This window comes from Eubalaena glacialis, chromosome 1, assembly GCF_028564815.1.
Source record: "Eubalaena glacialis isolate mEubGla1 chromosome 1, mEubGla1.1.hap2.+ XY, whole genome shotgun sequence".
NCBI classification, from domain to species: Eukaryota; Metazoa; Chordata; class Mammalia; order Artiodactyla; family Balaenidae; genus Eubalaena; species Eubalaena glacialis.
This window is the reverse complement of record NC_083716.1, coordinates 234157755-234183821: the sequence shown is the minus strand read 5'-3', so window position 1 is coordinate 234183821 and position 26067 is coordinate 234157755. Positions and strand designations below refer to the sequence as shown.

At 39.6% G+C, this 26067-nt stretch overlaps 1 protein-coding gene and 1 pseudogene across 7 annotated transcripts in view; one reads left to right on the top strand and one right to left on the bottom strand.

Annotated features, from left to right (window-relative positions):
• Positions 1–26067, top strand: part of USP40 (ubiquitin specific peptidase 40) — a 92253-nt gene continuing 66186 nt past the window's right edge. For 5 of the 7 annotated variants that reach the window (XR_009700792.1, XR_009700793.1, XM_061188695.1 and 2 more), the window contains exons 1-8: positions 1–74; positions 1149–1366; positions 3955–4022; positions 5683–5796; positions 10741–10887; positions 16237–16365; positions 23101–23196; positions 24584–24691. Coding sequence is in view for 5 of the 7 variants with exons in the window: in XM_061188695.1 (XP_061044678.1) it covers positions 1168–1366; positions 3955–4022; positions 5683–5796; positions 10741–10887; positions 16237–16365; positions 23101–23196; positions 24584–24691 (861 nt within the window). In the remaining 2 variants the exon portion in view is untranslated. Of the gene's footprint in view, positions 75–1148; positions 1367–3954; positions 4023–5682; positions 5797–8848; positions 9014–10740; positions 10888–13612; positions 13757–16236; positions 16366–23100; positions 23197–24583; positions 24692–26067 lie in introns of those variants that run through there. The other 2 variants (XM_061188735.1, XM_061188700.1) reach the window with 2 other exon arrangements.
• Positions 22418–23054, bottom strand: LOC133084205 (large ribosomal subunit protein uL22-like; annotated as a pseudogene).

Below are 26067 nucleotides of genomic sequence, written 5' to 3'. Positions count from 1 at the left end.
ACATGGCGGTGTCCGGTCGCGGCGCGTTCTTTCGCTTCGAGTTTTGGCCGGGGCGGGGGTCTGGGCTTTAGGAAGTAAGTGGGGCCTGCGGCCGGGGATCTCGGGAGGGATGAGGGGGGCCGAGGCGAGAGGCTGCCCGGGCCGGCCCCGGGATGCGGCGTCCTCCTGGTGAGGGGGTCTGCGGTCCCCCGCCGCGGGGACCTCTGCCTCCTCGCGCCCCTGGGCTCGGTGGCTTGGAGGGCTTGAGGGCCTGGTCTGACCGTGGAGTGGAGGAGACCGGAATCTAGACCACGCGCTCGAGGCCACACTTTCAAGTTCCATTTTTTGTGCTTTTCTTCTGAGGAGCGGGTTGAAAAGGCAAATAATTGCATTTCAGCGTTTCCTATCGCTTAGGAACTGTGCTAGGCTCTTGGCCTTTCTCGTCTCCAGGTGACCCTCCTCCACACTCGATGTGAGACCTTGAGCGGATTCTTTAGATCCCAGGAGCTAATGTTGGGATCACTGGATGGATACATGTAAAGCCCTCGAGGCTCCATGATTTAAATGGCAGTGTTTTTTTCCCGGTGAATTTCCACCCGGCTGTCCGGCTTCGGGGCCATGTACTAAACTACTCTAAAGATTAATTTGTTCCATTTAACTTATTTAAGTGTCATAATCTGGTGCAAGGAGTTGGAGAAGCAGAGATTTTAGGAAGTGATTCATGGTCCCTAGGCCATTGTCAACGCTCAGAATCTAGCTTTGGCTCTGCCACCTCAGCAGATTAGGTGTATTGATGGGTTTTCTTTCTTTTTTCACTAGTGATATCAATATGCCTTTTTAAAAACAGCTGTCATTTATTGTGGGCTAAATCCTGTACCCTAAATGCCTTTCTTTCATTATGTTATTTGATTGTTTAAATTATCCTGCGTGACAGTTGGTATCGCATTTTACTTATAAGAACGCGGGTTAAGTAACCTGCCCACGGTCGCACAGGTAGTGTGGAGCAGGGATGAAAAAATTCAGGTCTTGCTGCCTCCAAAGCCCAAACTACTGTCTATACTTTCTAAAGAGTGACTTAAAATGGAGACTCCCAAGTATAAAAGGGAGATGTGGGGAAGTTTTGTTTTAAAAATAAAAACATTTATATAACATGTTAATATTTTTTTAAGGGTAGTATTTAGATTCACAATGTTTGGGGACCTGTTTGAAGAGGATTATTCCAGTGTGTCAAATGATCATTATGGAAAAGGGAAGAAATTAAAGACCAAAGCTTTGGAGCCCCCTGCTCCTAGAGGATTCACCAATTTAAGTGGAATCAGAAATCAGGGTGGAACCTGTTACCTCAATTCCCTTCTTCAGACGCTTCATTTCACACCTGAATTCAGAGGTATGCTATGTTACATGCATTTGGCTGGTAATATGTATCCTCGTATCTACCTGTAATTAATTATGCAGAATCACAAATAGACAAAGTATTTTAAATGTGTATTCGACAGTGTGCGTTAATCGTTGCTAATGAGGGACATAAATTGGTAATTCTTCAGAGGAATGTGAAGCTTAAATTATGAATATTTTCTGTGTGATCACAGTAATGTCCAGTAACAAGATAAAAAAATAAGGCAATATATTTCTTTTCGAATTCCTATAAAGTGCAACATAGACAATTTTGTCATGAGTGCCAGCCTTCATTATTGTACACCATTTGTATTTTTGAGTTTCTCAAAGTAATAAACACTTAAACCAGAGTTACTCAGTACCATTATATGCTTCCTTTGGAGTGGGGAGGGGTTGTCACATTCATACAGTCCACAATCGTTTATCTGAAGTTCTGAAATCTGGAAAACTCTGACAGCCTGACCTAATAATCTGAACTTGGCTTGGCCTGAGAGCTTGACCTGCTGTGAGTCTGTTTATAGTCTTCATTATCTCACTTGGGTGAGCAGTCATACATTCGTTACAGGAATATTAAGTCCTTGATTAATAGATATTGTTTGTCCCAGACTCTGCTGGGGATGTAATGTTAACATATTGAACCTTTTCTTTGTATTACCTTTCAAAAATCTGGAAATTCTGAATTCCAGAGATCCAAGGTGTTAGATAAGGGGCTGTGTATAAGGAACAGAAACCCACTCAAAGTAGCTCAATTAAAAGGGAGGTTTACTGTGAGAATATAGGGGAATCTCCTAGAAACCACCTACAGGAAGCCACCCTGACCTCCTTGGACCCTTGATTTCTTGCCCCTATTTTTCTCTACATGTTTGTCCCATTCCTCCTCTGCAAACAAGCTTCCTCCACAAGGGTCTTAGTCTCTGTGTTCCCTGGAGGGTCTTAGTCTCTGTGTTCCCTTGATTTCAGTGTGAAGATTCCTCTGCCTTCACATGGCCCTGATTGGGGGCCCCCAGCTACAAAGCTCCATGACTGTAGCTCAGCTTCCCACCATGTCTCCATATTCGGAGGACAGACAACCTGGCTCATCCTGTATCCAGTGTCTCATCCCCTTTCCCACCACTACCAAATTTAGCAAAGTTTTGTGACATTTTCTGTTGCTTCTAAGCTTACAGAGACTTCCTGCCTCCAGAGATTTAGTGTATAATTACCATTATCCCCTTCCAGGGCCATTCTACTGGGTCGAAGTGCATGTGGATTTGAGTGTTGCCTCTTGTCTGTGACTCCATCCACTCCATAAAAATACCCCCCAGTGCCTTTAGTAGTTCCACTGTTAGAAATTTGGAGCATGAATAAGCGGGTTCCTAGGGAGGTTAAGTTTTCCCCAAGTTTTAGTATAATTGAAGTTCAAGGGCAACTTAAGGTAGAAAAGTAGCCTTAAGAAGAGGGTGAGGAAGGCGACTGTTGGGGAAGACAGGCAGGTCATGGAGAGCGCCGCTAAGAAGAAAGGGCTCGGAGCCCCGGGCCCCCTTCTCTCTAGCAAAGGGGGTGGCTGGCCAAGCACGTGGGCCGACACCTTAGTGTGACTCGCACACTCGTAGTAAGGCGTAGCGCGGATCCTGAAGCTCATTGAGGAAGGCGTACAATTCGGAAAGGGTAAGGGCTGGCAGAGAACTGGGCAAATTTTGGAACTTTTTGGAATCATATTTAAAGGAATAGGACTAGATTCGGCTCCACTGCACTCCCAGATCAGTGTAGCTGGGAGTAGTGGGAGACGATTGTGGAAGGCTTTGTACGGTTTTTATGCTTTAACCTTTATGTTTGTAACCTTCCTGTAGTGTTTTTCCCAGTTCCTGCCGGGAGCTCGGGAGGAATATAACATAACAGTAATCACTAAGGCAGCAGTGCAACACCCGTCCCATCCCTTCTCTCCCTGGAGTATATCAGAGTCTCCCAGTAGGTGTTCCTATCTGTTTGAATACAGACTTCCCAAAAGATTCAGATATGCCCCACTGGGTGGCATACCCAGACACTGAATTATAAACAAATTCTGGAGACCGGCACTGGGTTGCCAACGTTTTTTTCCAGGTAAGGTCACCACCATCTGTTATTACCCTCAACGCAGAAAAGATATTTTCATACCAAAATGGGAAGGGTGTTATCTCAGAGTTAAAGGTGCTCCTTCTCATGAAAGAATGGTTGGAAGTCTCACGTGTGGCTTGTAAACAAACACGTGTGACACCATTATATATTGTGTATTTCCTAGTATTCCTCACGTGGCTTTTGGGACCCACTGCCATAGGCAATAGGAAGCCACCAAAGATTTCTGATGTTACGGTTTTTATATGTATAATTTTCCTTTTACAGCTCTCCCTTATTGAAACCTTAGCTTCCCACTTTCTAATAGGGTCAGTGGTTAAAAATAACGTTACCAGAAAGCAAGATGTGTAGGGTAAGGGTGTAAATATTGTCAAGTCGTATTTCTGAATCTTTAACTGATTTTTACTTACTGGTGGCCTTGGCTTTCTAAGACAGTTTTCAAAAATGAGATAATGTCATTTACATCTGTGATTCTACTTTTTTGTTTAGAAGCTTTATTTTCTCTTGGCCCGGAAGAGCTTGGTTCGTTAGAGGATAAGGATAAACCTGACGCAAAGGTATTAAAATCTTTGATTCACAGGGGTTTTTTGGAGTACTGAGGAAATGTTTTAAGGAAAGAATTAAGTTGCTTATTCATAGGAATCAATAATTTATTAATTACCAAATATGATCTTTATTTTCAGAAAGTGTCTTGGCCTATACCTTACTGCTAAGGGAACTGCCCTTCCAACAGAGAATTACTTATGCAGATGCAATGCTGCTGCTGCTTTTTAGACATACCTCTCTCTGCATTAAGGAGATACTCACGAGTTGTCCGCACTATCGCGCCAAAAAGTCCGCTTAATGCACTTACTTGTAGCAACAACAAAAAATAAGGGGCCAGTATTCTTTCAGTTTGGTATTCTGGAAGTAAAGTGAGTGAGGGATTGGTTTACTGTAAGTGCATATCTAATCACGTTTCTCCCTTGCTTAAACATCATTCAGAACTTTATCACCCTCAGACTAAAATCTGTACTTTTTCTTTGGCCATGCTGTGTGGCGTGCAGGATCTCAGTTCCCCGACTAGGGATCAAACTCACGCCCCCCAGCAATGGAAGCGCTGAGTCTTAACCACTGGACCGTCAGGGAAGTCCCCTAAAATCTGTACTTTTTTTTTTTATAATTTTTTTTTTAAATAAATCTATTTATTTATTATTTACTTTTGGCTGCGCTGGGTCTTCGTTGCTGCGCATGGGCTTTCTCCAGTTGCAGCGAGCGGGGGCTACTCCTTGTGGTGCGCAGGCTTCTCATTGCGGCGGCTTCCCTTGTTGCGGAGCACAGGCTCTAGGTGTGCGGCTTAAGTAGTTGTGGCTCGTGGGCTCAGTAGTTGTGGCTCGCGGGCTCTAGAGCACAGGCTCAGTAGTTGTGGCACACAGGCTTAGTTGCTCCGCGGCATGAGGGATCTTCCCGGACCAGGGCTCGAACCCGTGTCCCCTGCACTGGCAGGCAGATTCTGAACCACTGTGCCACCAGGGAAGTCCAGCCCTGTACTTCTTAATAAGAGTCTTTCATGATCCAGCCCTGGATTCATGAGTGCTTCTCAAACTCCCCGTGTGGCAAAGAGCCCGGTTTTTTTGTTTTTTTGTTTTTTTATTCCCAGTCTGTTGCAGATCAGACTTTCATTGGATATAATAAAAATGCTGTGGCAATGCAAAATTGCCATAAAGTTTTCTAAAGGCTTATTCTCACCTTAGATATTTAAGTCCAGTCTTCAGATCAGGCTCCAGGCAGCCTTCTCAGGGCCCTGGCCCACAGCACACAGGCAGGAACGGGCGTGGCGCCAGCAGGAAGAAAGCCACGCAGGGTGCAGCCAGCCCTGTGAGATACTTGTGACTGGAAAATTCCAGTATCTGTATACCTCTGTATCTGAGGTATTTTGGAGAAAGGATGAACTATTAGAGAGTTGAACTACTGTCAGTCTGTAATTAATTGGGTGGTTTATTAGGGCCTGTTTGGGTTTTAATACTGATCTGTGATATGTCAAGATAGCTAAGAATTGTATTGAATTAAAATTTTCAAAGAAAAATGAATCTTCATTCACCCTTTACAATATTTATAAATTTTCTCCCGAGTGAACTAAATGAACTAGGAGGTAGGAGAAAATTAGTACGCAGTTCTTTTAAAAAGGCCCAACCAACATTTAAAAGATATTTAGAAATGCATTTTTTTCTCATTCAGGTCCGAATCATACCTTTGCAGTTACAGCGGTTGTTTGCACAGCTTCTGCTCTTAGACCGGGAAGCTGCGTCCACCGCAGACCTCACTGACAGCTTTGGGTGGACCAGTGATGAGGTACGAAGGTCAGCTTCTCCAGGGAAAAGTTACCAGCAGTAAAGACTGAACACTGGCTTCATAATGTTATCCAACTTCTCCTTTAATTTTGTCTTATGGTCTTAAGATATTGTTTAAATATTTACTTCTAATATTAGATAATTACAAACCAGTAAAACATTTTTACACACTTGGCTGTATCCAGGATTTTATGAATGAGTGTGATTTGGGGTTGGGGGAGAGGGTTGAAGATACAGGGAGAAGTATAAAAGCTGGTTTTTATAATTTCTACCATTTGTATAGTCTAGTTGAGATATACCACCTGTTACATTAATGGAAATTGCCATTTTAATAGCAAACTGCTTATCAACTTGAAAAGCTGACTGGCAGTAATTCTGTCTGCCTTTATGGCATGCTTGTGTGTTTGAATCTGGGTGTTCCAATTTGCACATTTGCTTCAAGCAAAACAGTGAAACCATTCTCGGCAGGTCTTTTCATTTTCACTGTCCTGCCTTTCTCCTGACTGTCTTCATTTTCTTCCTGTATCCTCCTGCGTGTGGACTTCCTCTTGTTTTTTTGTTTGAGTTCCTAAAGGGTATTTCACTGTATACAAACACCAAACATTTGTCAGCACTGAGATGTGTGTTGTCGATATTGGTGAGCTGTGAGCTGTATAAAATCAAAGCTAGGCCTTCGGTCTTTATGGAACAGATGCAGGGATGAAGGCATGGGAGACCATCGCAGGGTTTAAAGAGACAGTGATCAGAATAAGGGTACGTTGCCTTCAGAAGTAAACTGTCAACTCTTGTCTTTTAACCAGAAACGCTCATTAACTAGGTGGTGCTATGTGGGTAAAGAGGTAGGGCTTGGGCTTGGCAGCACAATGAGGTATAATACATTCCCTGAAGAGTGTGTGTTAAGCTTCTGGTGGAGGGCAGGTGCTTAGGGTTAATTCCCTTTTTCTTTCCTTGTTTTAAAAAAAAACTGCTTTCTTTTTTTTCTTTTTTTTTTTTAATAAAATTCAGGATAGTGGTTACCACTAGAGGGGAAAGGAAGAGGGGATGTAATCATCGTGGAAGGGTTTTTTGTTTTGTTTTATTTATTTATTTATTTATTTATTTATTTTTGGCTGTGGTGGGTCTTCGTTTCTGTGCGAGGGCTTTCTCTAGTTGCGGCGAGCGGGGACCACTCTTCATCGCGGTGTGTGGGCCTCTCACTGTCGCGGCCTCTCTTGTTGCGGAGCACAGGCTCCAGACGCGCAGGCTCAGTAGTTGTGGCTCACGGGCCCAGTTGCTCCGCAGCATGTGGGATCTTCCCAGACCAGGGCTGGAACCCGTGTCCCCTGCATTGGCAGGCAGACTCTCAACCACTGCGCCACCAGGGAAGCCCAAAACTGCTTTCTTGAGATATAATTGTTATGCCCTAAGCTTCTCTCTTTTAAAGGGTACAATTCAGTGGGTTTCTTTAGTATATTCACAGAATTGAACAAGCATCACTACAGTCAATTTTGGAACATTTTCACCACCCCAAAAAGAAACCCCATACCCACTACCAGTCACCCACACCCTGCATGCCCCTTCGCCTGAGTCCCTGGCCACCACTAATCTCTCTGTCTCTGTGGATTTGCCTATTCTGGACACTGCACAAAAATGGTATTGTATAATATGTGAACTTTTGTAACTAGCTTCTTTCACTTAAAGTAATGTTTTCAAAATTCATTTGTGTTGTAATATGTGTCAGCACTTCATTCCTTTTTATTGCCAGATAATATTCTGTTGGATGGGTATCCAACGGTGGTTTGGACCCAAACCACGGTGGTTTGTGGTTTTTTTTAATCTAGTCATCAGTTGATGGATTTCCCTTTGTTTTTGGTAATGAGCCTCCTCTCAATTGCTGGCTTCATACTTCTTAAAAAACTGTGAAAACTTTATTGCTTGATTGATTAATTTCTAAATAAAATCTTGTAGTAAACCGTCTAGGACTGGACCTGCAGTGGTAGAGAGGGTCTCTGAGACACCTTTGCCGAATTTAGGATTGTTCAGAAACAGATCTTGAAACTTCCACAAGTTTTCTGTCCCATCAGAACCAGTGATATTGGAGAAATTTATATCATCTAGTGTCTTGTGTGTTAAAAACTAAGAAAGAGATCCCGAGTCCCACATGTTACTCCAGCTTTCGTCTACTTTATCAGCTTCTCTTCACATGACACTTATCTTTGAAGTCATCGTCCCTCACTGCCTCTCCTTCTGCGCGTTCCGTTTGCTCCTCTGCCTCCTTCCTACCTTCTTGTCAAGGTCGCTCATGGCACCCTCACGCCAAGACCAGGAGACGCTGCTCGTCTCTCCGCAGCCCGCAGTAGTAGCGCCACCACCCCTCCGCTGTTCCCGTGACCTCGCTCTCCTGGTTCTCTCCTTCCCGGCTCTTCCTCGGGTTCCTGTGCCGGTTCTTTCTTGTTTTCTCCACTTCTAAGTGTTGGTGTGCCCCTTGGCTTTGGGTTTATAAATGGTTCTTTGGGAGTAGTTCAGCCTCTTCACACACAGTTGCATGATTCATAGATTGAAGCAGGTTCCATCAGAGTTTTTCTCAGTAGCACTGTGTTAGTCTTCCTTTGGTTGGTCTATATATCAAAGCAGTAAATTCTGGTTCTTTTCAAATGCTGATAATTCAGAGTGTTTATCAGTCCCTCTGAGCTGAGATGCCGCTGTGCACACACTGCCGGCTCTTAGAGACTGCTCTGTGCCTGTGTGTTCCTTCTTCCCCTCTCCTCTCTGTGGCACGGCCATGCGTATGGTGTCCCACAAAATAAATGCACTTTCCTGTTTTCAAGTGAATTGAGTTATATGTACACACTGAACACCGTCTGTTTATATTTTCATTTTGTAGTAAAAGTAAAAATAGGTGGCGATCTCTTACCCTGCTCTCAGCTTGCTTAGCATAGTCATCCTTACATTTGATCGAGGCTTACCTTTGGATTTCTAGATAAGTCTTGTGTTTTTAAACTCATATCACTTTAAAAATCTGTTTTTAAAAATCTGAAGCACAAAATTACATTTAAAAGTTACCTGTTTTATAGGAAATGAGGCAACATGATGTACAGGAACTGAATCGAATTCTCTTTAGTGCTTTGGAAACTTCTTTAGTTGGGACCTCCGGCCATGACCTCATCAATCGTCTATATCACGGAACCATTGTTAACCAGATTGTTTGTAAAGAATGTAAGAATGTCAGTGAAAAGCAGGTGAATATGCAAGAGTATTTTAGTAATAAGTTAAATCATAAATTATAATTCATGTAATTAAATCTGTGATCTATACCACATGAGGATTAATGTGTTTATTACTAGAAATAACTGTATCAGTTTTTTTCTTGTACTCTAGCTACACCCAGATTATAAATTTATAATCCAGATTTCTCCATGTAAACTGAAAGAAGTAGATATCTTAAGATGTAGCTTTAATCTTTTATTTAGTACTCTAATATATAGAAAGTAGATTTGGGGGGTGTTTACAAGTAGGGACCAGTGACCTTATGAGAAAAGCCAATTATCATCATGGTTGGTGGTTGGAATATTATAAAGAAAGTTACTTAGAGAAGTAATAAAAATAGAGAATACTGAGGAATGTTTAAATTGACAATTAGATCTGTAATTAAATATTGGATTTAGTTTATTGATACCCCTCAGAAAGTTCATTTGTATGTGTGTGCTTAGGTTTAAATATTATTTATATAAAGCTATTATAATCCTGTTTAAACTAGTGTAACCTTCAATTCTTTGTCATAACAGAGATTGCCCATTTCATCTAATTGGAAATTTGCTCATTTAAATATAATAATCACTACTTGCGCTACAAATCTTATATAGCAAATGATTTCATCACTGAACAGTTGTCCTTTAATAAAAATATTTTCTTATGGCAAGAGTTATAGGAGGTTTCTGTATTTGACTATATGAGTAGAATAATTAAATGCCATTTTCTAAATGTTGCATTAATTGCTTTTTTGGAATATGTATGTATGTATATTTCTATTTTTTATGAAAGTGTTGGGCATAAAAAAGACTTTTTGGCCCTTATTGCCTATGCTAATAGAAGGTTTGGCCAGCCTAGTTTGGAAATATTAAGATGTTGTATGTCTTTGGCTTACTGTATGATTGACCAGTATAATGTAATGATTCACAAAGTAATTTCAAAACGTAACATATATGAAGGCACGTTATAAATTACAGACATTAACTTTTCACATATTTATATTATAAATCATATATGAATGTTACTTTTATTACTTTAGATTTCCACCTTGAACTAATTAATTAGTGCTGTTATTTTACAATCCCCATAATCCCTTAAGGTAATGCTGTTGCACAAACGTACACACAAAATTATAAATGTGCTTTAAACTTGTCAAATTGTAACCGTTTATTACTAGAAATATGTTGTAATTCAAATGTACTTTTAGTAGAATTGGTAGACTTGCATTTTGCAAAATACACTCTTAATTTTTTAAAAAATACCTTTGTATCCTGGCTCAAAATAATGTTTTTCTTAAACCAGCCCTAGCAGAAGAGGAGGAAGAAGAGTTTACATTAGAGAGTCCAACCCTGGCCTTGCCATGCCAGCCTAGAGACTAAGACAGCACTAATAACCCTGCACGTATACTCTTCTCAATTCGTGTATTAAATGGTTTGTCTTATTTCCTGATAAAATAGGTTTCGTTGTATCTACAGTGAACTCGTAAACTGGTTCCTGATATATTTTAAGCTAAGTTATAGTTTGGTTTAGAAAGAATAATTTATTGTTATGAATTTCACAGTATCTAATCAGGAGATCTATACCTTCATATATAGAAAAAAATATGTGTTTTAGAAAAAAATATATCTGATTATTCCCAGTGTATGTATGAGTTGGTGATGTGTTTGTGAATCTCTGTGGAATTGTTTTTTCAATGTTATATTCATGTGTATTTCAGGAAGACTTCTTAGATCTCACAGTAGCGGTCAGAAATGTATCAGGTTTGGAAGATGCCCTCTGGAACATGTATGTGGAAGAGGAAGTTTTTGACTCTGACAACTTGTACCACTGCGGGACTTGTGACAGGCTGGTTAAAGCAGCAAAGGTAAAGATAGATCCCTGCCTTTTCTAAGGGTGCCTGCTCAGTGTTTGGTAGCAGGAAGGTCCATCAAGGGAAGTCAACTTGTATGAAGTGTCTTGAAGATATACATGAAGCTCTTAATCAGTACTGAAGATTGGAAAGATATTTACACTATATATATATATATGTGTGTGTGTGTGTGTGTGTGTGTGTGTATATATATGTATTTTAATTTTTTACAGTAAAGAATTTTTTTTAAGCTTTCAACTCAGCAGTTCTCTCAGTTTCTTTTTCTCACAGGAAAAAATTATTTGTACCTCAGTGTTTCTTAAATAAACCTTTTTTTTTTTTTGCAAGTTACCATTATGAAGAAGGCAATATATTTTTATTTCTGCCAACCAGGAAGCTTGTTGAGCTTTCCTTTTTTTGGTCTACCACTATACAAATGGCTTTCTTTATTTGCACATTTGCAGTTATTTTACAGTATTGATGTGGTATATTTCTTCCCTGACTAGCAAATCCAATATGGCCTTTCCTCCTCCCCCAGTTGGAAGTACGTAACTTGCTAATTACAGGGCTTGACAGAACGTGCCAGGGTTTCTCTTTGTACAGCAGAGCAAAATACAGGGAAAAAAGGAGGACAAGATTTAAGCAAGTAATTTCTTTTGCAACGTGGCATCAACTCAGCTGTTGTTATTATCTGCAGTAGGAACTATTTCACTGCTGGCAGATGATATGACAGGCTGTTCATTAGCGTGATAACCTTGAACTCAATTGAACCAGTGGTTATTGAGCCCTGACTTAAAGAAATACCACTAAAGATGTATCTTTGCAGTTACTCTGTTAAGACAAAGTGTTAGCACTATTCCTAGAGCTGACAATATTGAATTTTCCAACAAAGAAAATGAGGGTTGATTTAGATAGCACACAACATTGATTTGGATCCTGGAGATTATAGGTGAAAATGTAATTAAAAACAATAAACCCCATGCCTGTAACTTTCACAATAGGATTTGAAACCAGGATGAATTTTATATTGTTTAATATTTATTTCCATCTAGCCTTTGCCCCTTTATGAAAACCAAAGAGAGGTTTATTTTTTGCTTATTTGTTTTGTATTTCCTCTTTAGTGTTACAACTACACCCTAATAAAATAAATATAAAATTCAGAGGATGAAACATCTTGGAAAGACACTTAAACACATTCTTAGTTTTGGTTGACCTTAATTTGCACATTAGTAAAATAAGAACCTTTTGTTAAACAAAAGCAATTCTTGTATGCACCTTTTCTATCATTGGTTTAATTCTTTTTCAATGGAATTTTTTTGATCTTGATACTTTAAAAATTGCCTTCTAGTTGCGTTAGATTTATTGCATTCTAAGGTTAGGCTTGGTTGCATTACCTAAATTAATGCAGATCATCTTGTTCTGAGCAGTCTTTCTTTCCTCAGCCACATTATGGTTGAGTTACTCACTTTTTTTAGATGTTTTTTTTTTGAGCTAGTTTGAAAATCTGCCATGTTGTTAGGTTGCTGTATTTTCATTTAACTTTTCTTTTCACCCACTAGATTTGTAGAATTGTTTTAAATATATTTTTAGGAATGTTAGATGTTTATGATTATGGATAATTTTAAATATGGGGAAGGATTCTTTTTGCCTCCTCACATGCCTTTAGTGCAAGGGGATTGGGAAAAGCTGATGCCTTTTAAATAAAAAGTAGCTCAGTTTAGTGTTTTGTTTTAAAGCAAGGCATTAAAACAAAAAATATCTTATTATCTGCTTTTAAGAACTGTAAAACCCCAATCAGTGGATCTCAGCATTTGAAGAGTTAGAGTCCTTTTGAAAGTCTAGTGAAAGCTGTGGCTTTTCTCCCCAGAAAAATACAGATACACATGCAATTTTCATATAATTTCAAGGGTTCAGATCCATTGAAACACGTCCCCAGGTCACAGGTTAAGAGCTCCGGTTCTTCAGTAAATAAGAACTGTGTGTCTGCTAGGTAAAGTAGACACAGCGACCGAGGGGGAAGGTGAAAGGTGAAAGGCCAGGGCTCGGGCAGGAAAGAAGCACTATTAGAGGGGCTTCCCTGGTGGCGCAGTGGTTAAGAATCCACCTGCCAATGCAGGGGACACGGGTTCGAGCCCTGGGCCGGGAAGATCCCACATGCCGCGGAGCAACTAAGCCCGTGCAGCACAACTACTGAGCCTGTGCTCTAGAGCCTGCGAGCCACAACTACTGAGCCCATGTGTCACAATTACTGAAGCCGGCGCTCCTAGAGCCCGTGCTCCGCAACAAGAGAAGCCACTGCAATGAGAAGCCCGCGCACCGCAACGAAGAGTAGCCCCCGCTCGCCGCAACTAGAGAAAGCCCGCGTGCAGCAACGAAGACCCAACGCAGCCAAAAATAAATAAACAAATTAATTAATTAATTAATTTTAAAAAAAAAAAAAACACTGTTAGAGGGGGAGCACCCTCATCAGATAGCTTTGTTAGGATAGTGACGTTAAAACATACGAATGGGTTGTGAATTTTTAGTTGTAAGCATAAGTGAGTGATGTCACCTTTAGCCCCATAAAATAGATGAGTTTATATCAAGAGCTATATTGAATCCATGATGATTAGTTTATGTGACTTAAGGACATATTTCTCTTAAAACTGTGTCATAGGTCACTTTTTTATATCTTAAGAAACATTATGTATTCTTCTATATAATTCAGCCTTTAAAAATTGAAAATTTTTTCTTTTGACAGTCGGCCAAATTGCGTAAGCTGCCTCCCTTTCTTACTTTTTCATTATTAAGATTTAATTTTGATTTTGTGAAGTGTGAACGATACAAGGAAACAAGCTGTTATACGTTCCCTCTCCGGATCAATCTCAAGCCATTTTGTGAACAGGTTTGAACTATTTTGTTTTGTAATTCTTTCTTTTACCCTCTCAAGATTGAATCTTTTCTTGACCTGATTTACAGTTGGCTTAGTGCAGAATCTCTCAGCCTTGGCACTGTTAACATTTAGAGTTGGATAATTCTCTGTTGTGGTGGGATGTGCCCTGTATTGTAGGATATTAAGCAGCATCCCTGGCCTCTACCTACTAGATGACAGTAGCATCTCCCGCTTGTGCCCCCAGTAGTGACAAAAATGTCTTCAGACTTTGCCAACTGTCCGTGTCTCCAGCGGGAAGGGAAGGTGGGTAAAATTGCTCCCGGCTGAGAACCACTAGTTTATTATAGTTCTTTTGAATTTCCAAAGTATGGATTTGTTCCCAGTTCTTTTTACTAAACTCTCCTTGAAAAATCTTTGCAATGAAAATTTAAGAACAGAATTAGAAATGACCCTGCGTTAGGAAAAATTACCATTCAGTAGTACATTCCTACTTGGATTTAGTTTACTTTAGATGCAAGAATGAATTACACATCTAGAAAGTGAACAAGAAATTGGAATGTCACTAGTGTAGAATTTTGTAATCCTTAAGACACGGTAAAGAAAAAGTTTTAAAAACAAATTAATGACATAATCTACTTACTTTATAAGCTATTTAGAAATATTTTCTATGTAATTGTATACATGCCAGATCAGAGTGATGAGACTGATGCATTTCTTACTACAAATCATTCTTTATGTTTAAGTCCAGAACATTTATTAGCCAGCTGTTGAATTTCTATGTATAAAAGTAATCTTTTTTCTAAATGGTCTAAAATTCAGGTGGGGCTTTCTCTACTTCAAGCCTAATTACTGAGCTTTTTGGTTTCGTTATTATATTAATTTCCATTCAAAGCTTCTAACGTGTTGGCCCTGAGCCTGTTACTGGCACACATAGAATAAACAGGTTTTCCAGAGTACTTCCCCTGCTCCTATTTGCTGCCTGAAAAAAAAAAATGTTTTTTCGGAATAATTGAGTTAATTCTCTTTTTTTCTTCCCATTTTTATTGAGAAATTATTGACAGACATCACTGTGTAAGTTTAAGGTGTACAGAATGAGGGCTTGGTTTACACGTATTATGAAACGATTACCACAGTAAGTTTAGTTAGCATCCATCACCTCAGAGAAAAATTTTTGTCCTTTTATAAAAAGTAGTTTGTCATGGGAGTTCCCTGGTGACCTAGTGGTTAGGATTCCTGGCTTTCACTGCCATGACCCGGGTTCAATCCCTGGTTGGGGAACTGAGATTCTGCAAGCTGCGCGGTGCAGCCAAAAAAAAAAAAAAGTAGTTTGTCACATGATTTTGACATATGTTGAAATAACAAAACTGAAAAAAGCAAAACAGCACTTATCTAAGAAATTCACAATAATTTTACTTTCTGATTTCTGTATTAATGAAAAAAATTATCATTTTGCATCTTTGTTTACATGTCTCTTGTTTTTTCCCTGAGCCAGACATGTTAAAAATGCTGCTTACTTAAAAAGTGCAATTTAAGCAAATAAGTTCTTAAATAATTGGCACTCCCTCAAGTAGCATCCATATGCCAAGTATCTCTTAACCTAAAGTAGATTTTTTTAATGCCAGTGTAGGTGTTCATAATTACAGAGCACGTTACTTGTAGAAAAGATTGATCATAGAATTGATAAATCAAGAAAGAACCTGTTCATTCCACTAAACTGCCTCTAAAGGAAACCAGCTAGTATTCATAACTGCTAAATTCCTGTTATATGCAGAGGACTGAAGTGTCAGGAGGGGTGATCGATAGTAGATACAACTCTGACTTTGAGGTGCATGACAATCTAGTTAAAATATAGGACGAATTCAACTGCTAAAGAGCACATTTATAAAGCAGCATAATAGGTTTAATACAAGATGGTTTTTTCTTGCCAAAACTCTGATAGGGTAGTGTGTGTTTTGTTATCACATGGGGTTACATGATTTTAGCCAAAGTACATAAAAGTAGCATCTTGTTTGGAGATACATATATATATATAATTATTATTATTATTTATTATTTATTTATTTGACTACGTCAGGTCTTAGTTGCGGCTTGAGGGATCTTTTGTTGCGGCGTGCGGGCTTCTCTCTAGTTGTGGCGCACGGGCTTAGTTGCCCCGTGGCATGTGGTATCTTAGTTCCCCAACCAGGGATCAAACCTGCTTCTCTTGCATTGATTGGACTGGACCACCAGGGAGGTCCCTGGATATATGTTTTTATGTTTAACTCAGAGGCAGAATTTGGCATAGTGTGATTGGTATTAGATCAACGATAGATAATTTTCAGTCTAAGAATTAAGAATTTTAAAGCTGATTATTCAAATTTTTCTTAATTTACCCTAAATAACAATAATAGTGAAGTTTCTTACTAACTTTAATAGTTGAAATTTTTTTCCCCCTTTGGTTATGTATCTTCTTATTTTATGTAAACTATCAATGTTTGTGCTCTTTCTTGTAGAGTGAATTAGATGACTTGGAATATATGTATGACCTCTTCTCAGTTATTATACACAAAGGTGGTTGCTACGGAGGACATTATCATGTGTATATTAAAGATGTCGATCATTTGGGAAACTGGCAGTTTCAAGTAAGTATAGAAATTAGATTAAAAGTATCTTTGCAACTTTTTCCTTTTCTAGTCCCATTATTTTGGTGAGGCTAATCTTTTGCCATTTATTATATATTCACTCTGTAGAAAACTTACAGGCACTGAAAGTTAATACAGATAGAAGTTTACATTTTTTGTTTCTAAATAATTTCACACTTACAGAAAAATAACCAGCATAGTACAAACACCTCCTGTATACTCTTCACCTAGGTTCTCCGGTTGTTAAGCATCTTGCCACATTTTTGCAGGCACATCCTCTGTATACAGACGCATGCACACACACACAGTTAACATTATCATTATCAGTGCTGACCACTAGAAATAAAGTTGAAGACATTAGACCTCTTTACCCCTAAATAACTCAGTGTTTATCTCCTGAGAACCAGGACATTCTCTTACATAAGCATAGGTCAAAATCAGGAACTTTAACACTGATATAATATTATTTATTATCTAATATATGTTTTATATTCAGATTTCACAGCGGCCTCGTCCAAATCCTTTAGAGCATTTTCTTCCCCACTCTAGTATCAAGCCCAGGATCATGCATTAGATTTAGTTAGCATATGTCTTAAGTCTCCTTTAATCAGTAACCATTCCTCAGCTTTTCTTTCTTTCATGGCACCAACCAAAGATTTTCCTCCTATATTGTCTTCTAAAACTTTTATAGTTTTGCCTTTTACAGTTGAAACTTCCGTCTTCCTGGAATGCTTTGCTGTGAATGTTGTGATGTTGTTTTTCCATCTGGGTACCCAGTTGCCCATTACCATTTATTGAATGATCCATTCTTTCCCCACCAGTTTACAATGCCAGTTCTGTTATATCAATTGTTTTCTTACATTTGAGTCCATTTTGGGGCTCTGTATTCTGTTTTTGTTGTTGTTGTTATTCTTTTTTTCTATTCCTAGGCAAATACCACATTGTTAATTTCTGTAGCTTTATACTATGTTATGATAACTGGTAGGACAAGTCTCCCTATGTGTTATTATTCTTCAGGAGTGTTTTGCCTGTCTTGGATTTTAATGCTTTTCTGAACATTTCTAGAATCACTTTGTCAATATTCTCACACATACACACATGTAAAAGTAGTGGCATTTTGTATCTACATGTGTAAACAAGATACAGCTTTTTGGTTTTTAGAGCTTCTTTAATGTCTTCTAGAAAAGTTTCATAATTTTCTCTAGAAGAGAAAGCACTAATTGGGAATCTACTTCCAGTTATTTACAGTGGGAAAAATTATAATCTATTACACACCAGCACCAAACTCTCAACCACTTTTCTAAAATGTAACTAAAACACTGGTAAGTTCCAACCCATCATGTTAGGATGTAGAATGCTTAAAACCTATCTTCAAGAGTGTCAGTTAATATCGTTGTGAATGAAAAATTGCTCCACGTGTAGTAACATGGCTTCTCTGAGTGCCAGCAGTATTGAAGATGCTGTGTTCCCTTTGTTGACATTCACTTTGCCTTTCAGAACATCTACCTGTGTTTCTGATGCTCTATCAGTTGTACTTAGAATGTACTGAGAGATAACATATGTTTTGTAAAGTTTGGGTATTTAAAGTCTAACTGTTCTAGTTGGAAGATGTTGATCAGGGAGTTGTTCTGTGGGGCTATGTCTATACTGTATTTTTTGGACTATTCGTGGCTGGTGTATTGAAGTACAGTTATCTTTAGTACATTGATTTTATGATCAACCATCTTGCTAAACCCTCTTATGTTGTAGACATTTTTGGAAAAAGACAGTTTTGTTTCACTCTTTCCAGTCCTTAACCTTCCATTTCTTTTATTTCTACAACTGGGTTTATCCAGTTCTGGGCTGAGAAAGCCATACAAGCATCTCTCAAATGCTTGTGCCATATTTGCCAAGACACTAGCTTGTTTGGGCACATGCCAGTCAGGTGGAGTGAAGCACTTCTTAGCCTCCTCTGGTCTAATTCTGCTCTCCATGTTTCCATCCCTCGTTGCTGATTCTTAACCTGTTGCCTTCCTTCACTCTGCTGTCTTACAGTCGCAGGGTCCCGTAGTAGCGAACCTTACTCTCTAGGGCACCCCCAGCCCTTTCAAACAATTATTTTAACTTTATTTCATTCTCTCCAAAAGATGAAGTTGAAGCCTTTTATTAGAGTCTCATAGAAACTTGCGAACAGGTCTAATAAATAGTTATGATGTTGTTCATTTATTTTTTTCTCTTTTCCTTTCCCACGGTAGTTCTTGGTTTTTTCCTTCCATTTATGCTTCCATGTGTGGCAGCCTTTTTTTCCGATGTTGCGCTGTCTCCCTTCAGCCTTAGAAAGTGCTCCTGCCCTCCGTGTCAGTTCCGCTTCCGCCTCAGGGGTGGGTCTCTGCTTTCCTCCATGCTGGCTGCAGACACTTCTTCAATTTTGCTCAGCCGTTGTCAGATTTCAGGCACTTCTCTAGCTGGTGGGATTTATCCTCAGTATTTTGAGGCATGAAATATTTATTTACAGTTTCCTATTTAAGTTTATCATTGACGTCATGCACAGAGGTAGCTTCACACTCTGTGGTGAGGTAGCGTGGCTCAAAAGTAATGATTCTTTTCTTCGTGTCTTCCTTTTGGTCTCTGCTTCCTTGAACTTCTCGGCAATTTTGTGTTCATTTCTTTGGAAATGATCAGCAGCGTCAAGCTCTTCTCCCGGTTCCATTACGTGACTCGAGAGGGCAGGCAGGCGTTCTTTCATTTGGTTTTGCCCTCTGCACTGCTTCTCTGGTCTTGAACTTCTGGTACTCTAGCAAGGTCTTCCTCGGGGCTTAGAGAACAATCAGAAGATTGCTTTCTGTTTGTGCTTGTGTATTTCCTTATTCATGGCCTCTGTGAAGCAGCCCATTTTTTTTTTTTTTTTTAAATTCTGCTCTTTAAGAATCACGACCTTTGTGGTGTTCACATAATGATGAGTGCTTTAAGAATTTCAACTTCAGTAGGTACACCTGCTGGACACTGCTTGTCTCTCTACTACCATTATCCTGAGAGATCTCTTATGCCTAGAGACAAAGGATTCCAGATACTCTAAACATAGTCAGGTATTGTTTTTTCTGCTTATAGTTTAGCAATTTCTTCTTCCCTTTCAAGGAGCTGTCTGCAAGGAACAAGTTTCATGACCAACCCCACATAATGTTCCCTGGGTGAAAGCCAACATCTCAGTCTCTCTCAGCCTAAGTAGAAGATGATCTCTTGCCTCTTGCATGGAGGTCATTAACTATTCAAAATGTGGCTCTCGATCTGGTGTAAAGAGGAGCCTGACCTATGCCTTCCAAAGTGGGGTCTTTTGCTTCACTGATGGTTGACATCACTTCAAACATCATCTTGCACATTTGAGGATGTGGGACAAAGAAGCTTTACAACAGCTCCCAGTAGGCAGCCCTGGGACTGGTGCCTCCTGGACGAGCCTGTCCCCACAAGGCCAAGGTTGGCCACTGGCAGAGCGCAGGAGGACGAGGCCCAGCCCACGTGCCACCTGCACCAGTGTGTCACATCCTAGGCAGTGCCGGCCTGCGTCTCCCCTCCTACCAGTTTTAAATCTCTTGTTCCTTAGCCATAAATGTCTTTAAACATATTAAACATACTATTTTATTATTCTCTGTCTGATAATTGCAGTATCTGAAGACTTTGTGGGTCTTCGGATATCTGCTGATTCTGTTTCCTTATGATTTTGTTATTTTAGACTGTGGGCTTGGTTGGCTGGTTGGTTTTTTAAGAACACGGTGTAGGAGTAATTTGAAGCCCAAGTTAAAAGTACCTTCTTCCATGAAAGATGTGTATTTGTCTCTACCACATGCCTGGGGTCACCTCCAACCTTTAATACCTTTAAAATAAGATCTAGACTTGGTGGTTCTAGAGCCATACAACTAATGTGAATTTGGGCCACAAACCCACATGAAGACCTACTTGTGATTACAGATTATTAGAGGAAATGTTTTTCCACCTTCATCTGGTATCAAGGTCAAAATAAGCAAGTTTCTCATTGTCCTTTGTTGTGGGGTGGATTTTTTGGTAGGTCATGCTTATATTGATAGCGTCGTCCTTTCAGGTTTCTAGCTTTCCGCTGGAATCTATCTTTGTGGTATAATAAAAAATATATACTTGGTCCTTGTCCCAGGTCCCTGGCACAGAGCTCCTTGAAATTTCCTGAGTGATAGGCATGATGTCTTTTCTTGTTCATAACGAACCCCTTTCAACCATACCTGAGTTTATGCTAATGAGGTTACCTGCGGGGTGAGGGCTGGTCAGCAGAGAAACCAACCACATGATTAGAGGGTTGGAACTTTCAGACCCACCCCCTCACCCAGGGAGGGACAGGGGCTGGAGATTGAGTTTGGTCACCAAGGGCCAATGATTTAATCAATCATGCCTGCATAATGAAACTTTGATTAACGCTCTGAAAGAAGAGGACTAAGGGAGCTTCCAGGCTGGTGAATACATCCATGTGCAGGGAGGGTGGCCGCCCCCCAACTCCACGTGGACAGAGGCTTCTGCACTGGGGACCCGCCCCAGCCTTGCCCTGTGTACCTTCATCTGGCTGTTCATTTGTATCCTTTGTAGTAAACTCTAGTCCTGAGTATAAGTTCCTGAGTTCTATGAGCTGTTCCAGGAAATTATCAAACATGAAGTGGAGCTTGTAGAATTTGTAATCAGCCAGGCAGGAGTGCAGGTAGCCTGGGAACCCCATTTGCAGCTGGTATCCGAAGTGGGGGCAGTCTCGTGGGACTTAGCAACATTAGTGTCAGAATTGAATTGACGGACAACCAGGTGGTGTCAAAGAATTGGAGAGCTGGTTGTTTAGAAAACCAGCCATTGAACTCCCCGCTTTGGGTAGGTCCTTACGCTTTGTCTCCCAGACCCTGTCCTGCATGAGCATCAAGGTGGTAGCTGTGTGTCAGCAAGGCTGGGCGGCTGGAGACCTCAACTCTGGATTTCTTCCCTGGATTCCCATGTCACTTGTTCTCTGAGGATTTTCCCGATGTTCTCTTGCTAGTTCAGCATGTGTTTAAAAAGATATTTTCTTTTGTTGTGTTGTGTTTTACTTTATCCAGCATTTTTAGTACTTTTACAGCAGGATGGTTGTATTTCATCTGCCATATTCTTCTATATTTCTTTATTATTTTTGTCTTATGTTAACTATTTAGGTCTATTTGTGTTTATGATTTTAAGCCAGTTTAAAATACCTTTGCAAGATGCCATGTATGAAAAAAAATGAATAAAAATACCTTATCAGGAGAATTTTGACATGTTTCCAAGTAACTTCATAAGATGGGGGTGAAAACTTGGGTGATCAGAAAATAGGAGAGAGGGACTTCCCTGGTGGCGCAGCAGTTAAGAATCTGCCTGCCAATGCAGGGGACACGGGTTCGAGCCCTGGTCCAGGAAGATCCCACATGCCACGGAGCAACTAAGCCCATGTGCCACAACTACTGAGCCTGCGTGCCACAGCTACTGAAGCCTGCGCGCCTAGAGCCCGTGCTCCACAGTAAGAGAAGCCACCGCAATGAGAAGCCCGCACACCGCAACGAAGAGTAGCCCCTGCTCGCCGCAACTAGAGAAAGCCTGCATGCAGCAACGAAGACCCAACGCAGCCAAAAATAAATAAATAAATAAATAATTTATAAAAAAGAAAATAGGAGGGAATGTTTAAGCTGAGCTTGCAGAGGTTGGTAGGATTTTGTTAGGCCAACATAAGTGAGTGAGAATAAATTGGGTGGAGACCAGAAAATATTTTGAACTGAATGATAATGAAAACACAACATATCAAAATTGTAGGATGCAGCTAACGTAGTGCTTAGTGGGAAAATGTTGGAACCCGCTGTGTGTATTGTGCTAGAAGCTTTCCTTACTTCACAATCCCAATTTACAGATAATGCCAGAGGGATTAGGTAATTTGTCCAGGATTATTCAACCACAGTTGAAATTTAAAGCCAGGCTGCCTGATTCCAAAGCATATACAAATTATTATGATGTTTTTATCATCATTTCTCCATCTTGAAACCTCCGTGGCACAAACACTCCTATTTCATTAACTGCTTTTTAAGGAATTAGTGATAGAAACTTTTTTTTTTTTACTTTTATTTGCATTTATTTTTGTGGCATTTATTCCATAAGTTTTTGTTTCTTCAGTTTCTTCTGGGATATCTTTTTCTTCTGGGCAACCTCCCCTTCTGGTTTAGGAACAATCTGCTCTTTTTCAGTAAGGATCATCTCAATGTGGCAGGGAGAGCTCATGTATGGGTTAATCCCACCATGAGCTCTGTAAGTCCTGCGCCGCATCTTGTGGGCTTTGTTCACCTGGATGTGCTCAATGACCAGAGAATACATCTAAGCCCTTAAGTTCAGCATTACTCTGCATTTTTGAGCATGTGCAGTAAAAATTCAACACTCTTTCTGGGCCACCGACCCTGCATCCAGCCCCACTGTTTGGCCTGGGCACACCTACCAACTGCACCACTCTAACGACGGAAGAGCACACATTGCTTCTTTAAAGTGACATCCTTCAGATACTTGGTGGCTTTTCGGATATGCATACCCTTAATGGCCTGGGCAGTTTCATGAGTGTTCTTAAAGTGAACACGAAGATTTGAACCTCTTGACTTGCATGATTTTGTGGGGTTTTCTGGGTCAGGTGAATAGTGAACCATTTTTAGAGGTCACCTCAGGCCGCTTACCAGAAAAGTGAAACTTTTTTATTGTTTTCTTTCTTAGGAGGACAAAAGTAATCCAGATGTGAATTTGGAAGATCTTCAAAATGAAGAAGAGATTGATGATCCATTGATGATTCTAAAAGCAGTCTTATTACAGGTAGAGAGAGAGAGAGAGTGTGTATGTTTATATTTGTGTGTGTATATCAGGTATATGATTCAGTTGGTAGAAGTGATATTGTTACTATTCATAGTCTTTTGGGAAATTCTCTATGTCTATTTAAAAAAATTTTTTATTGGAGACTTTCTGGTTATAAAAGGAATACATATGAATAGTAGAAAATTTGAGGGGAAAAAATTAGAAAGTATATAAAGAAACAAAGTTTAAATAAACCAAATGTCCGGTCATTGTTAACACTTTGATATATATTCTTTGCATTCTATTTCCTTTGTGTTTATATACATATATTAGGATTGGGTTACAAGTTTTTTGTGATATTATTGTTATTTTAAATAGAATTGGGATTTACTTTACATACGGTTTTGGAATTTACTGTTTTCCCATATTATCCTTTTAATGTCTATAGGACCTGAAGTTATGTCCCCTTTTTCATTCCCAATATTGATAATACCTCACGTATATGACTTTTAATGTTTGCTTCGTACCCTGTTGTAAAGATGGTAGTCTCTTTTCATTTATTCATTCAGTCTTAATAAACAGTTTTTTTCTCAATTTCTTACTAGGGGCCTAGGTTGAGTATTGGTCTGTGGCCACTATATTAGTCTACTAGGGTTGCCATAACAAAACCCCACAGACTGGGTGTCTAACGTAACAGAAATTTATTTTCTCATAGTGCTGGAGGCTGGAAGTCCAGATCAAGGTGTCGGCAGGTTTGGTTTCTTCTGAGGCCTCTCTCCTTGGCTTGCGGATGGCTGCCTTCTTGCTGCTTTCTCACGTGGCCTTTTCTATGTGCACGCGCATCCCTGTGTCTTTGTGTGCCCAAATTTCCTCTTCTTATAAGGACACCAGTCAGATTGGATAAGGGCCCACCCTAAAGGCCTCATTTTAACTTAATCACTTCTTTAAAGTCCCTATCCAAACATAGTCACAGTTGAAATTTTGAGGGTTAGGAATTCAGCATATGAAGGGACACATTTCAGCCCATAATAGTCACTTCTTACCCCCATTTTAGAACTTGGTTATACTTCAGAACATTCAGAAGGGACATTAGTCTTTTTGCACTAAAGTATTTCTTCTAAAAATCCCACATAATATCAGGAATTAACCAAACCTCGGAATACTCTTTGGATATTGCTCTTGAAATGTTTAAACTTTGCCACATGGAAAGTGGCAAAATTCAAGTTTTCTAAACTTAGGCTTAATCTATTTTTTAAAAAACTTTTTATTTTGAAACAATTATGGTTAATCCACTTACATGTTTGCTGTTACAGGCACATTTATTAATCCTGTTGGTTCCATTGAACTCATAAGTGTTGAGGTTATATCTTATCAGATTTTCTTAAATGACTTTCTTTTCTTTCATAAGGAGGAGAGTAATCTAATTCCTGTTGATCAGCTGGGCCAGAAACTCTTGAAAAAGATAGGAGTATCTTGGAATAAGAAGTACAGAAAACAGTATGGACCACTGCGAAAGGTAATACATGACATCCTTATAAGAAGTCCTATTCCCAGGAAATTTTATTATGATTTTGGCAACATGAATTTCTTTGGGGAAGGAAATTTAAATTAGACGGAAATACAATTAGTATTTTTGTTTAATGGTTAGAATTCAGTTAATTATTAAGTAATTTATAGAATCAAGAAGTTAGCAAAAGGGCTTCCCTGGTGGCGCAGTGGTTGAGAATCTGCCTGCTAATGCAGGGGACACGGGTTCGCGCCCTGGTCTGGGAGGATCCCACATGCCGCGGAGCAGCTGGGCCCGTGAGCCACAACTACTGAGCCTGCGCGTCTGGAGCCTGTGCTCCACAACAAGAGAGGCCACAATAGTGAGAGGCCCGTGCACCGCGATGAAGAGTGGCCCCCGCTTGCCGTAACTACAGAAAGCCCTAGCACAGAAACGAAGACCCAACATAGCAATCAATCAATCAATCAGTCAATCTTTAAAAAAAAAAAAAAAAAAAAAGAAGTAAGCAAAAAAAGAATAGAGGAGGGGCTTCTAATCACAACAGCAAAAAATGTCACAAAGTTCATATCCTAAAGCTTATCATCTTATTTATAGAAACGTCTTCAGGTATTCACCCAAATTTCACTTTTATCTTTCTTTGACACACAGTTCTACTAAACTTGGCAATCTGGTTTCCTAGGCTGTAAGGTTAGGTGCAAAAACTGGTACTGCCAGACTTGGGAGACAAAAACTTGACTAAAAACAAACAAAGCAACAGAACAGTTAGTCAGTATTTTGGAGCTATTTCTTGTAGAAGCAAAGAGCGTACACAATATAGTCTGTGTTTAAGTTCATCTTTTAATTAGACCACAGTTCATAAATGAAGTTAATGACCATGAGTTCATAGATAGTCTTAGGTTTTCATTTAAAATGATTGGATCAGTGTTTCAATATTTTACTGTTAAGTATGTTATCAGCTGTGCAGGGACTTTTTTGTCTTGTTTTGTTTTTAAATAAAAATACCCTTCATAAGTTTGAGGAAGTTAGCTTGTATTTGCAGTTGACTGATAGTTTTATCTCTTTTTTTCTTTGAGGTTAATTTGTGCCTTTATTTGCCAGTATAACTTAACTACAATGGCTTGCAAACTTTTTTGACCTAAAAAATGCATCTTACATCACAATCCAACCAACACACACGTATATAACTTGTATACATATGTGTATAGCTGAAATGAGTTCTGCCAAAAATACCTATCCTAACACTGAATGTTCTTTTTTTAAGACTTTTTTTTGAGTAGTTTTGGGTTTACAACAAAATTAACAAGAAGGTACAGAAATTTCCCGTATACCCCCTTCCCACATACATGCGTAGGTGTTACCAATATCACTCATCAGGGTGGTGTGTT